This window comes from Dermacentor variabilis, chromosome 4 (genome assembly GCF_050947875.1).
Source record: "Dermacentor variabilis isolate Ectoservices chromosome 4, ASM5094787v1, whole genome shotgun sequence".
NCBI lineage: Eukaryota > Metazoa > Arthropoda > Arachnida > Ixodida > Ixodidae > Dermacentor > Dermacentor variabilis.
The window spans coordinates 91387524-91402626 of NC_134571.1; the positions used below are offsets into that span (position 1 = coordinate 91387524).

Here is a 15103-nt window from a genome sequence, read left to right on the forward strand (position 1 = left end):
CGTGAAGAGGGTCGCAAGGAGCCTCCCTACGTTGCTTTGTCGAAACAGGGGCCATCACTTTAAGCGGGAAATGTTTAGTGGATAAACTTATATAGGCGATACTGTGAGTTGGCTCACGAGCAGAACGCCATCTAAGCCACAGCGGTAGTCGGTGCGGATTTTTTTCATTAAAATGGCGGTGCGACATCCAGCTCTAACACTAGCTCATCGTAAGTAAAAGTCATGTTGAAACGACACCGTGTTCCAAACCAAGTGTATCTGGGCTATAGGACATGATTTTCGCATTTAATGAGCAGCACAGCAGTTTGAAACGTTTTCAAATGTTCGGAGTGCATTGTTGCTAAAGACGAGGGAATCCTGAAACCGTGGCCCCGTACGTCTGCGATGTAGAAAGTCACAAATGCGCTGGTATGTTTTTATGCACCAACCCGTACCATCGCTTGTGGCTGATTGAACGACCAATGTTTGTGCGTGTGCGTACGTACGTCCACGATGCGAACTTTTCTTCTCTCCTTCTACTCGTCCTTCCTTCACTTTTCCCTCTTCCACAGTGCAAGGTAGCAAACTGGGCTCAGCGCGGTTAACCTCTTTTTATTTTTCGCTTATCAATTCCGTTCTTTTTCTCTCGCCAATCTAAGGTTTCTGCAGTACTGATGCACAGACAGCAGCAGTCGATCACACTGTCATATCCTGTGCGTTGCGCATGAAGTGTCTGTCCTCTCCCCCCTGCTTACATCTCTCCTTCATCCTGCCAACTCCTTTCCTCGGTGTGGCGTAGCAACCAGATGTGCGTTGGTCCTTCGTTTCCTTTCACTAATTCACTAGCTCTTTATGTCGCGCTCTCTCAACTGATTTAGTGAAATGGCTTCCCCGGCGTACTTAAAGAATCAAGCAGTAGGACTGGTTAAACGTTCTTCAACAACTGCGAATGTACCTCGTTCAAAGCGTTTCACACCTCCGCCTTCTTGCAGCTGCCTAACTCACAAGAGCGCCAGGTAAGACGGCTTACTCCTAAGCAGGGCTGTGCGAAAGCTGATAAAGAAAATAGGTGAAAAAGGCTTGCTCAATATTGAATACGCCTGAATTCCAGCATTCAAAAATACCTTCGATGTTCTGGAGAAAGGCTGGGGCCTTAGATTTATTTGTCATAGTTATTCATTTCTTAAGGAGAAAAGTTGGGTTACATCGTTAATGAATGAATCGTTACCAATAATACCACTCTAAATAATTAATATTTTCATTACCAGGAAACATACGACACCAGTGAGCTTTCTGTAATTATGGCGCACAAAATGGCTTAACTGAGCGCTACATTGCGCCGCGCGTAATATTGGGAGCAGCGGTACCCTCTCATCCCCCCTTCCACCTACCCCCGTAGAAGAGCGCATTTGCCACGCCCATAGAATGAAGAAAGGAACATAGCCCCGTAGAGTCTTACAAGCGCCCAGTAATTAAATTTTGGCTCCGCGCTGCAGCCTTCGTGTGCCTTAGCTTGACTAGCTCACAGAAGATAAAAGCGCAAAAGAGACAAAAGTGGGCGAACGGAGCTCTCACAGCAAAGGCGTAGTGTGACGGAACTTTTGGCCCCTACGTTATGTCTTTATTTGATTTTTTAATTCGTAAACTGCACTTAATGAGCGTGAAATGGGAGTCGTTCATTAAAACGAAACAAGCAAACTAAAAGAAAAGGACCCTGCCTTCATATGAAAGCGTCCCGAAACGACTTGTACTTGCAACCAGAAATTAGAAAGGAAAACGAAAGTAACGTTTGCGTGGCCGCTAAGCTTACATCTGGTCTCTCTTATCGTTTGCTTGCATCGTAAACCATTTTACCTCAGTTGAGCATTGAGAGAGCCATTTAGGTATTGAATTTTCGAGATCACGTAATTTCGTTCTTTTTTTTTTTTTTCGCGAGAAAGTCCCATACCGCAGCTCGCTCGAGCTCCCTGTCTGCGAAGCGACGTTTCTGTCGCTTTCTCACAGTTCGTGTCATCTTTCGTCGTAGTCCGAGCCTAGAATGGTGCATTAGCCTGATTAGGCCCGTCTCTTTCCGGCTTGTTCGTTTTTCAACCGGGATTCCTTTTTTTTTTCATTTCAGAGCCCCGGCCGCTCCACTTTTCGCTTTCCTCGAATGTTTACCCCCACGGTCCGTTCAAGAGCGCTTCGCAGTAAAGCATTCTCACTTCCCTTCCCTGCCCATTGGGTTCGTTTTGCGCACTGGTTCCGCGCTGATGGCGGACGGCTTTTTAGTGGCCTGCTCTGCGATCGTATCTGAGTATGAACTGAAAAGCTGCGCGCTCTCCTTCTTTCTACTTCTCGAAATATGCTGACGTCAGTACATGCAAGCATGCACTCGAAAGCAGGCATCCACGCTCTCATTATCCTATTCACGCTGACACGCGCATACACCCAAGCACGTATACGTCCCTTCTAAAGCAGGCACCATATTCGTTTCGCAAGACTGCATCTATGCCACGCAATGACCTACGGCAGCAACTTCCTACCTAGATAACACGAAAGATGATGAGTTATTAGGTAGAACATGTTCTTTCATGCCACCATGCAGACAACAGCGAATGCTGGGTTAGTTAGCATTAAACCTACGATGGCTTTACAATTTGTCAGTACTGCGAGCTTCGTAATATCTCTGTATAACGTATGACAGATGCCAAAATGCTTGTAGTTGAGCAATAAGGGCAGTCCTTCTAATTATTCGAAGCGCAACTTCAAGCATTGCTTGTGCAGGAAAAAAATCTGCGACACTGCGTCGCTAGCCTGGCCGGCTAATAACCACTACGCAATCCAAGAACAGTCGCCATACACCTTCCACCGCACAAGCTGCAAGGATTTGAGTCGGCTGACGTCTTCCTCAAAGAGTTGTTTCTCCCCAGTCCCCAAATATGCAGAAATTGAAGAGAGAGAGAGAGAGTCACCGGTAGGCGAGTCACAGACAAGATACCTTATTTTTATTCTTCCTTATTTCCTTGACGCACAACATTCCGCTTTCTGAAACAGCCCACACTTTGCCTCTGGTTTCCCTAGCCAACAGAAAGGACGCGCGTCTTCCAATAGCATTGCTACTTGCATGTCTCCGCCGTTATTACCACTCAACTGCTGTTTTCCCCTCTTCTCGCGAACACCCTTCCTTCGACATCTCTTTCTTTTTTCTCTCTTTCTCTCAGCCGTCCGGGGCCTCCTCGGCGTCGACGCCGGGAGCTGTCAACGTCCTCCACGAACATTCTGCCACCCGCGTGCTTTTGTCCTGTGGTTCTCGATATTTATTTCGCCCTTCCCTCTCCGAGCAACCTTCGGTTTCCTCGCATTGTTGCTAGAACCACTCGCTCCCGCCGCATTCCCCCCGTCGACGCGGCGACGCCAGCAGCGGGCTGCGGAGGCCCGTCCGTATCTCGGCCGCCCGTCCGGCGAGTAGCACTCGCATTAGCGCGATTCCATTGTTTCCCGCTCGGAGACAGCAGCGCCCGAATGAATGCTCCGTCCTTACATCCTGTCCCCGCTCTTCAGCCCCCACCCGCCCTTCCTTACACCCTTCTCTCCCTGCTTTTTCGTACATTACACCGCAGGGCACGAACACAGCGTGCTTGCTACTCGCACTGCCAACCCGTGGCCGGCTCGCTGCCGTACGCCTAGCAATGCTGCAGCGGCGTATACAACACGCGCCGCAAGGAGGGAAGAGGCCAACCGGTACCTCAGTGGCGTGGCCCCACAGGTGCAGGCGCCAGCAGCATTCCTGAGAGCGAGCGATTCTTTGCGAGTTTGTGCGTGACTACTTCCTCTGCATTAATTGCACCGATAGAAAACCGACATTCGCCCTTTCATTTGTGATAGCGGTTCGTTATTATTGCCGATTTCCAACGTCCGTTGCAGTGGGGAACCATTTACCGCCGTTGAACTTGCGACACACCTACTTTCTTGCAATTGCCATGTTTGTATTGTACTTGTCACGTCTTCTAGCTAACTCGATGGACTAAAATCCCCACTCGCCATAGTACTGTAATCCGTAAACAATGCAATGACCATCGGCAGATTATAAGCGATTAGTCCCATATGCAATCAAAACCTGTTTCTCGAAATCTTGTTTCTTTTGTCTTTAATGACGAGGAACACGGAATATTGTAGTGTATAGGTATAACGTCAAACGTCGCTATTACGGCGGCGACATCGCACGCCTAGAGAAAGCTTCCTATTGACATACTGGCGCAAATAGACGCAAGTCAAATGAGGATGGCGGCAATGACTATTCTTCTTTTACTTAGCTGTAGCATTGCAGCCTGTCTATATCTCCTGTTTTGCCTCTCGCTGCCTAAATACAAATGTTTATGATGCAGTAATTAACGCGGCTACCACTCGCAAACCACCGTTACGAGGGACAAGGTTTGCAAAGTGGGCTTTCCATTCAAAGAAGGAAGATATAGCAGTACCATAGCTGCCTATGGCAGTTCTCTTAATGGGGCATCGTAAAAGAGAGAGAGTAAGTCGCAGTGGTTAAAATGAAAGGAGAATAGTGAAAGTCTGCTTAACCCGCAGCTTGCTAGACGCGCAGGGCCAGGAAGTGTCCCTTGTTGACCCTTTGGTCCTATACGTGCAAAGAACTTACATGAGTAGAAAAGCAAGCATTAATCGCTTTGCTGCCTGCGCTTCTTTTTTTTAATATAGTAGCGTTAAGCGTCCCACGTCGCAGAAAATCCGGAGTTCATGTCGGCGGGGATGTCCATATGAGAAAAATCCTCCCGAATCACGCACTCCTATCCATGCAGGCCATCCGCGTGTCGCATATAGGCGTTACTGAGCTAATTGAATTTCTGAATGTAAAATGTGTCAGAAAATTCGTAAAGTACGACTTGCACACAACGTACAAACATGATAGCATCGGAATGTAATTTGAATATACGAGAAAACATATTGCTGTTAAGGGAAAACTAAAACACAAACACCTTTTCCAGCAGCCGTTTGACTATTTGAGATCTGTATTGGTAGGAACGGCGCGCCCCGTTCGGTTCCTTGCAACAACATCCAGATCGCGCTCACCCCCGCAAACCGCGGCAGCGGTGGCGCTCACCGAGGGGGAGAAAAGAAACCAACCAGAAAGCTCGCCTGTTGTGCATAATTCGCCGCCAGCGTTTCTAGGCAAACATCACGGTTACACAGGCTGCAGTTGCCGGTGAAGCGTGAGAAGCAGTCGGGGATCTTTTCCAAATTGTTATTGATTGTTTAGCCTTACACATTATTTGACCAGCAGTCGTGTAAAGCATCCGCCAATTCTTCTAGCGCCCAGCCCCAAAGCTTTATATATATATATATATATATATATATATATATATATATATATATATATATCCACGTAACTTGAACCAAAGTTTTTAAGAATGAAAGGCACTCCGGATGCCAGTTGAGCAGAATGCATAATGATCGCACTGGCCTAGAGTTTCTCAGGCTATTTTTTATTTTCACTTTATCTAATGGATTCGCTATGTTTAATTAATCAACTTTTTAAGTATTGGCTGCATGCAGACCCCAAATGTTATACGGAATGTTGTATAGCACCTTGAGAAACCTCTCAATAAATTGTTTCCAACACGATATATATATCACGTGGTCTTTTTTATCGCGTTCCAAAGAAAGTCCGCGAAAGACGAAAAAAATGCCAGGTGTCGGGGCGATTCCTCAGTGGTACTGTGCTGCTCTCAAGCGTGCGAGGGATAAACAAGGTCGGCTGCAGCGAGACTGGTCCGCGATTGGGAGTCATGTTTGTTGTGGGTATCTGGGCAAGCGTCTTTTATCACATGACAGCGCAAATGCGCGCTGCTGTCCGAGCGGTGCTGAAGTGATAAAGCATCTAACGAGACGAAAGAGAACAAGGACATAGCTTTGTTTTTTGGTGATTAAAGCGGGCACGAGCTGGAAGCCTGCCAACGGTGTGTAATGGGGTGTAGGTGGGGAGGCTGTGTTAGGGCCGGAATGATTTTCCAGTGACTTCCAATCCAAAAAGCGCCCTTTGATTATAATGCGTGTTCGAAGAGGTCACCATTTGCTGCAATGCACATTTGGCATCTCATAGACACATTTTTCGAGGCATTCTTGATCATGATATGAGGGAAGGAGTTGCAGACTTGTTTTTTAGGTTCTATGATGTGGTTGGTGTCTGGTATACTTGATCCTTGACATAGCACCAGAGAAAGAAATTGAGGGGAGTTAAGTTTGGCGACCGTGCCGGCCAAGAAATTGGCCCATGCCGTCCAATCCACTGCTGCGGGAATACTTCATGCAGCCATTTGCAAGCTTTGGTGCTGCCGTGCTTGGGCGCACCATCATGCTGATACGAAACATACTTGATCCTATCCAATGGAACTTCGCAAAGAAAATCCTCAAGTGCCCCATCAAGGATGTCGTTGACTCATCCATTGCTTGTAGGCGTGTTATCAAAAAACACAGGTCCAATGGTAGTGCCATCGTAAATTCTACACCGCACATGAACCGACCACTGATATTGGTGATGTCTCTACAAAAGCCAGCGAGGGTTTTCGTCGCTGCAATAGTAAGCGCTGTGAATGTTCGCTTGGGCATTACGTGAGAAGGTAGCTTCATCGGTACACAGTATCTTGTTGACAAAGCCTGGGTCCTCTTCCGTTTTCATTATAATCCAGTTTGCAAAGTCCTTTCGATTCTGGAAATCATGGGGCTCCAACATCTGGTGCAGCTGCACGTGGCACGGATGAAGCTGCTTCTTCTTAAGTACGCTCCATACTGAGTACTTTGACACTCCAGCTTCAGCACTCACACTACAAAAACACTTGCATGTGGGTCTGACCAAAATTTTGACAGAATATCTGTCTCTACGTCCTCGCCCAGGATTGAAGATTTATATCGTTTCTTCGTAAAAGTTCCAGTCTGTCTAGACTGTCTAGACGCACCTAGACCCAAAACCTTATCCGCTTTTTCCTCACTGGAGTAAGCCATATCTGCTGCTCAACGTTGGTCCCAGCCAAATAGTGTTGTTGTTGTGTTGTTGGGATACGGGTGTCTGAGCAGCACTGGATATATTTCAGTTCGCTGGGATTGGTTCAAACGAGGTACATAAGGTATGATGTACATCTGGTAAACTGGAATAGACTGCGGGCGCACTCTCTTAGGAACTGACGCGCCGGTCACGGTGCACAAGTGTGAAGCCAGGCGCGGCCACCCGATACTGCGTCCACGAAGCGATGCGCACGTGCAGGGGGCGAGATCAAAAAAGAACGTCTGGTAGACAGTACGTGTGAGAAGGAGAGCAGGCGGGGCCAGTGCGACCAGCTCGACCAGCTCGACCACTAGTAGGTAAGAACTTTGAGAAGCCAGGTATTTGGCTAAATGCCAAAAAGATTCGAGCGCGGAGCTCGTTAGGTCAGAGGACAAAATAAAATAAATCAGAATGTGCAACTCGCTATATTCAGTATCATTGAAAATCTTAAGCCCTGAAAAGACATAGAAAGGCATCTAAGCAGTGTTTCTAGCCACTAGCGAGAAACAAAGAGCAATGCATTGTATGGACGAATAGCCCAACCAAAGTTAAAATACCAGCGGTATTTGATCAGTTTTCTATCATCTGAGAACCTGACAACGCGAAAACTGTCGCAGAATTATGCAAATGTTCGTGATATTTGGCTGTCACCAGTGTTCGTGATTGCTTTTGTGCTTTTAGTATCGCTTGCCCTGGAAAGGAGTAGCCGGCGCTAGTAAAGGCGTCAACGTGTCCTTTAATTAAATAATAATAATAATAATAATAATAATAATAATAATAATAATAATAATAATAATAATAATAAAGACAGTTGAAACTTAGGTCACGAAATTTCATAGCACTGAGAACATCTGAAAGATGCCCTGAAACTACCCTGCATGGTTGAAGAGAAAAAGGGAGAAGGTAAATGAAAGAAAAATAAAGCTTCACAGGACAGTTACGATTCTGTAACGTGAATGTTTAAAGTTAGCTGTTGTGTGGGTTTGGCTTTTTCTCTCTCGATTTCGAGCTCACCGACTTGCTTGGCGGTATGGAGGTCCTGCTTCATCCTCGACATTTCAGTGTACAGGATGCCTTATAGAGATAGAAGACCCGCCTTCATTAAAATTCTAGGGATGGAATGCGGTGCTTTCTTGCTTTTAGCGTCTGGAGGCAGAAGGGATGGAATGATTGAATAGGGGGCAGGAAAGGCTGGGTTTCAGATGTACTCCTCCAACCCCTCGCAGAACATGAACTCGACAAGGGTTCGAAGGATTGCCTTGCAGTAGCCAGACGATTTTGTCAGCTGGAGTTTTTCCGTGTAGGCTTTCGGTCGTGTTAGTAGTGGAAGCGTCGACAAAGCGTGTTGGCTGACTGACGCCTGGGAACATGCTTTGTCGACGCTGTCGTAAGAAATGCGGCCAAAAACCCATATAGCGTTCTCGTTTGAGCTACTGTGGTCCTCTCTGAAGCTCGAGGGTTCGCCGTTTTTCTTAGCATACACTAGCGCAGCCGAAGCCTGTATGAAAACGACGGCATAACGACAATGTGGCGAAGATTCTGAAGTTATACAGACAGGATAACCATGAGAGCGTAACATCGACCATGGCATGAGGACAATGGGATGACGATGAGTGTGTGAAGACGATAGCATGATGTCGACTGCATAACGACGACTGTATGACGACGACAGCCTGACGACGACGGTAGGACGAGAATCATATGACGAAGCGGGAATGACCACGATGGCATCACGACGACGATGCGACAACGAATGCATGACGACGATAGTATGACTACGATGGCATAACAATGGCATCATAATCACGATTGAATAACGACAGCACGATTACAATGGATTAGTGAAAAAGGAATGACGACTATGAAACGATGGCGTCAGTATGACGACAATGCGGTGACGACGACTGTATGACGAGGACGGCTTGATGATAACGGCGAGGCGATGACAGCATACGCAGCAGCACATACCAACGTGAACTGTAGACTGCAATACCTCCTGGATCGGCCCAGCACCGTGGAAGGCGCCAACGGAGCCAAACTGATCACCGAACTGAGCAAAAGGCAGCAGAAAAGATAGCTTACACATACAGCATAATGGACAGTAAATGCGCCACTTGTTGCTCATTATAGTTCCGATTTTAACCTGGACATCGATCTCTAAGAAATTCATGGACGAATCGAAGAGCATTTTAGAGACGCCCATAGCCTGGAGTTCATTGATGATGCCTCTATGAAGCACAGAGTTGTAGGATTTGGCAACATGCCCATGTGCTCGATGCTTGATGCTCGATGCATGACGGTGCTCTATTTGGCTTAGTAAGTCCAAGACACTGTCCTGGGTGCTCAACCGTGGGCGAAATCCGGCCATACACGATGGCAGTCTACTTCCTTGCTCAAGATATGAAGTTAACCTCGTACACATTAGTCTTTCCATCAACTTTGATACACATGATCTTAGCGATGCTGGTCTGTGCGCCCATTCTGCACGAGACGTCGTCGTGCTGACGGACTGAAAGCCAGCGTTATAATGATTACACCGTGGCCTACCTCTACAGGAGCTTACAAGGCAATCTCTGGCATTGATGAAAGATCTAATGAGCAAGGCATTTAACGTAAAATTTCAATGGATCCCTTCCAACGAAGAAATTGAAGGAAACGAGAAAGCTGATGCTCTTGCACACCTAGCGCTTATATGCGTCCCAAAAGTTGGAGCGCTTAACATCTTTCATAACTCTAAGCATGCAGTATATCATAATGACCACTAATAAAGACGACATCAGGGAAGGAGAACACAAAACGACGACACAGGCGGGGCCGCCCGCGTTGTTTCGTGTTTTCTTTCGCTGTCCTCTTTATCTTTATTAGCGGTCAATATGATATACAGTAAATATCAACTAGGCCAAACTCAAGTTCTTCTAGGTATGCAATCCGCAGTCACTTTAGAGTGATCCGCAAGACTCCAAACCAAGCCTGTGTGACCTATAGACTCTCTCGCGAAGATGCAGCGCTGTTGTACCACATGTTACGGTTGGCGTCTGGCACCACGTGCAGAAAGGAATTTCACCCGTCCTTCTCTCACCATGCCTCGTCGAAATGAGGCGTAACTTCTCCTGCTACGTTCGGAGTCTGGCACCACGTGCAGAAAGGAATTTCACCCGACCTTCTCTGAACATGCCTCGTCGAAATGAGGCGTGACTTCTCCTGTTACGGTCGGCGTCCAGCACTTCGTGCAGAAAGGACTTTCTCTCACCCGACTTTCACCCACCATGCCTCGTCGGAATAAAGCGTGACTTCCTAATTTGCCATGACCATTTCGAGTGTCTGCCGGTCTGGCGGAAGCCCCGCAGTGTTCACAGGCCTCTTTCGTGTGCGTGTGTGCGTGTGCGTGTGTGCGTGTGCGTGTGTGTGTGTGTGTGTGTGTGTGTGTGTGTGTGTGTGTGTGTGTGTGTGTGTGTGTGTGTGTGTGTGTGTGTGTGTGTGTGTGTGTTTGTGCGACATTAGAGGAACCCTTTCCTCGAACGGTCAAGCTCTACATGAGAACTTCGACGAACCAGCAACGACCAAAAGAGAAGGACAAGCGTCTGCAATTCCCGGACCTGGGGCTTGGTGTGGCCGGAGGCAGGACGCCCTCCTCCTTGCTCTTTGCCGGTCACGTAACGTCGACGGAAGCAAGATCCCTCCCACGATTGTAGAGAGCCTATTTAAGGGGCTCCGAAATGTACCTTAAGATCTTTTCATTCTCTTCTCATCATCTTTCATCAACCTTTAAATAAACCGTGCAAGTTTCGCACTAGAAATCGGCTCGTCCTTGCGCAAGTTTCGCACTAGAAATCGCCTCGTCCTTGCCCGGTCGCCATGGTCTACCGGATGCCTGCAGCCCGCCGACAACGCCACGCTACCCAATAGTAACGTCGGTCGAGCTTCGATAAGCAGGCGTCGCTACAACTCGGCAGCAGTACGATACGCTACCCTGGAGTACGCAACACGCATCAAAACTGACTCCGGGTTCTCGTTCTGGTTATTGAGAAAATGGACGATGCGCTTCCCCGCTCTGTGCTTTCTGTGGTGATATCGGCGACATCGAACATTTCTTTTGGCTATGCCTGGAGTTCCACACAGAAAGAAAAGCGATGGTCGACAGTCTGCAGATGAATGGTCCTTCGCACAGGACTTTTGAAGACGTCCTTTTCCTCCGAGGGCCCACGGCAATCAGGAAGAGAGTGCAACGACTGCTGATTGCCTTCATGCGAGACACGGAGCTCTTGGACACCTGGCGACACAACTCTGATCTCAGGTCACAGGAGGCTCAGGGGGAAGCCAGGCTAACCCCGCCCACTGCAAGAGCACCACCACCACCACTACCACCGCCAATGTGTATGTTTGCGGTCTCCCAGGCACTGATGAAGCGTGACGCCATGCAGACGGGTTGTTTACCTCTTTAAATGTTTTGGCATCCAATCGGCCTAGCGGACTCTGAAGATACTGATGTTGGCCCTTGAAACGGGGGCCGTGGCAGAACATATGTCCGAGGCTTACTGTTTGTAATTGTTATTTGCCTTTGGACAGCCGCCTTTGCTAAAAGTACGTCCTACATAACAATTAACTGGGAGCTTGTCGTATGAACAGTTGTAGCGTAAGAGCGTCACTGTGAATATAGGCCGAGATTGCCACCAGTACATATAGTACCTTCTCTGGAATCATCGATCACCGCTGTCGCTAAGCAGTGTACGTTGATTTGTGCCTATTATATACATGCTCACGAAACGGCAAACTCTACAGTCACTACAGTGTGCGTCACACATAACTTGTTTCAGAGCACGTGATTCATGATGCGTAAAGCAACCTCTAAGCGTAGGCAAGGACAAGAGGCCCCGCTGCATAGATTATCAGTATGCATGAGGCAACCTTAGTAGACTTCCGACAGTCCCTAAATCATAAGCTCAACAGTTGCGTACTATACTGTATAGCGTTCACAAGCTGACTATTGCAAACACAGTGAGTGTAGGAAAACAAGGAAAAGAAGGAAAGACGTAGATTCACACTAGCAGCTCTTCATTCACACTCGCTGTATTTCGCCATTGTAAATTGTTAGGACGGACATCGCAAAAATTGTTGCTGTCGTCTGGTGGCCTAAGCGCCAGGATGCGCGTTCACTGTCCCGGACACCTACCTTCGGCGAGGGTCGAGTGGATTAGCAGGCCGTCGTCCCTGAGCCAGGCGGTGATGGTGAGCACGTCTTTGGCAAACGACGGCAGGTGGCAGCGGAACAGCGCGGCGTTTCCCCGCGTCACGAATTCGTCGTACGCGCGCACTTCGAACGGCTGCGACACGACTGCAAGGGAGAAGAGAGAGAGAGAGCGAAAAGCATAAATGAGCGCACCCGTGAATGCGCTATAGCATTACCTTCCCGTTTTCTCTAGCCCCGTTGAATAGAAGCGCTGTGACTGGGGCTAGTTTATTTATTTGAATATATCATCAGTCCACCATTGGACCAAGATAGGAGTGGTGAACTAACAAATCAGCAAACTACTGCAGTTCTAGAACAGCATTTGGGCACATTATTACGATAAAAATAATGCATTATCGCTCTCAATACAGTAATGCCATACAGAATACAAAAGAACAACACAGCGCACTACAACAAGAGCGCAGTAGCACATCAATAAATAAAGGTAACAGTTTAGCACTTCATTGCACTAAAACAGTCCAAGTGCTATCTGTACAAGCAGTGTGGAACAAAGGTTTGAAATAATCAGGATTGCGTTCAACCGTATTGCGTTAATCCCGCATAATCGCTATGGTCACACCAGAATACTGCTGGTGGCTTCATTTTCTCTATTTATATAGTGAGAACACACAGCGGAAAAAGTTGACGCAATAATTAGTCTTCGTGGTTCAGTTAAGTCTTTACTTTAAGTCATTATCCTAACTAATTATGTATAGTAAATCGGTACATAATAAGATGTAGTAAGTAACAATCATGGTGGCTATGATAATTCGTCCTTGTCACTATACTCCAAGAAAACATTCGCTGACGTATTGATTCACGTATTTTTTAAAGACACTTCCTATTTGTATTGGAATATTACCAAGCTCTTTAGCGACTTCCCCTTATTTACGTCTTCCTAAAGTCCAAGCTTTTTTTTTTAACTAATAAATAGCGTAATTTATTGTTTTTGAGCCCTAGCTCCTCTCACGACGGAAACAAGCCAGAACCGCCGGCCATAACCAGTCATCAAAATGTCTGCGTAATTCACACGAAACAATAATTTACTTATTCTTAGTTAGGCCATAAATTGTTTTAACAAGAAGACCCGCCTGTTCAGGATACCTTTGTCAGAATAGGGGGACTGGGAAACGTCAGTATATTGATAGTATTCCTGCAAGAAAAAAAAATGGCATCTACTCAACTGTACCAGAAAGCTACAAAGCAAACCTATATCAGTTTCTCAGACAGGTTCACAGCAGAAGAAACATTTGTCTTCGTTTGGAATTCGAACCTGGGACCAACGCCGGCTCTACCACCTGAGTAAACGAGGAGGCTCGCAAATTACAGAACGAGGGTGAATTAATCGACAATTCGAAGCACTGGCACACTGAATATCGCAAATAGTTACCCGGAAGCCCGAAGGGTGGAGGAAAGTTCATGAAAGAGAAACATTCTCATACACCCGACCGTAGCGCGAAGCTACAAAGGAAACCCAAAAGAAAGCTAAAGTATTCATTTAGCACTATTCCAGTAAGTTCTTGCCTACCCATGGGTCGATCGACTGCTATTGGGGATGATTTAGTGAGAGCGCCGCTCGACCCGTTTATGGAGGACTCACCTTTAATTGAATTTCAATAAAATTGTTGCAATACTACAGCAATGATGACCTGCATTGGACTAGGCATGCCTACCAAAGCGTTCACTTCGTGATCGTCACCAACAAATATTTAAACGCTAACATTTTCTTCACGCAATTCATACACTCAATGCTTAGAATGACGCTCCTGGTTTCATATTTACAGTATATGCCCATCTCAAAGGATTAACGTTTCTATCGACCAGATGTTTCAATCCAGGGCAACATCAAACTCGATTACGCCGTGCAGGTCCAGATGATTTATACAACAAGGCGGACTGCATTGCACTTGGAGCGTTAAGGACATAGTCGGACATTTGTTCCAGCAAACTGATGCACCAAGCAATGGACTTGGGGTCCCACATATTGCGTACGAACACGAGATCCACAACATTGTTAATTATCACAAAGCCTCAATAGCGCAATGTCCTCTACCCTGCAGCTCTTCGCGAGAAACATACTTCACATGCACTTGTTTACAAATCCGTTTATACATGACACCACTCAACAATCTTGCCCCTCACAAAACAAAAAGAAAAAAGTGTGCTCAGTTGTCACGCACGATTTCATGGCCTATTAGCATTGAGTCAAACGCATGAGAAAAAAAATCTAAACAAGTACAGAGGCAAGATAGAAGCGCCGGCCATATCGGGCAACGAGGCCACTGGCGTTCTAAAAGATGTCCTCCCTACAATTCCTTCTCCAACGAGGCCGATCACAGCCGTATAATCAAGCCATTTATTTCTGGCTATGCAGCGTGGCCGCTTCTGTTTCTGCCTTCCCTTTGCGCCCCGTTCTCACCCGGCATACGCAGCCTCGACCCAGCCGTTCGAGGACTGCCGGCCAGCCAGCCAGACAAGGCTATACGACCCACTCGAATATCGGCTCCGGAGAGCGTTCTTCAGAAGCGCCATCCCGGAGAAACTGTGCGCGGGCTTTTGACGCCGCTCGATAAGAATGGTGCCGCGCGCCGCAGCGGCTTTCGTAGCGCATGATGGATGACACAATCGCGCCGGTACTTACGAAAAGAAGGGGTGGGGGGGGGGGGGGGGGAAGGGTTCTCTTGCTGGAGAAGAAAGATGTGTGTGTCTGTGTGTCTGTGTGGGGGGGGGGGGGGAGTCTAGACAAGACGTGAGCCCGAGACGCCGCCACTGTGGCCGATGACGAGGGAGTATGATGAATCCCGCGAGTCTGTGCTTTATTTCCATCAGAACGTGTGGTGTGTGCGTGCGTTCTTTATCGT

At 47.3% G+C, this 15103-nt stretch overlaps 1 protein-coding gene across 3 annotated transcripts in view; it reads right to left on the reverse strand.

Moving 5' to 3' along the window:
• The window catches only part of LOC142579494 (cell adhesion molecule Dscam1-like), a 605191-nt gene that overhangs the window by 272929 nt on the left and 317159 nt on the right, over nt 1-15103 (reverse strand). For all 3 annotated transcript variants that reach the window (XM_075689738.1, XM_075689737.1, XM_075689739.1), the window contains exon 3: nt 12186-12347. In XM_075689738.1, coding sequence (XP_075545853.1) covers nt 12186-12347 — 162 coding nt within the window. The remainder of the gene's footprint in view (nt 1-12185; nt 12348-15103) is intronic.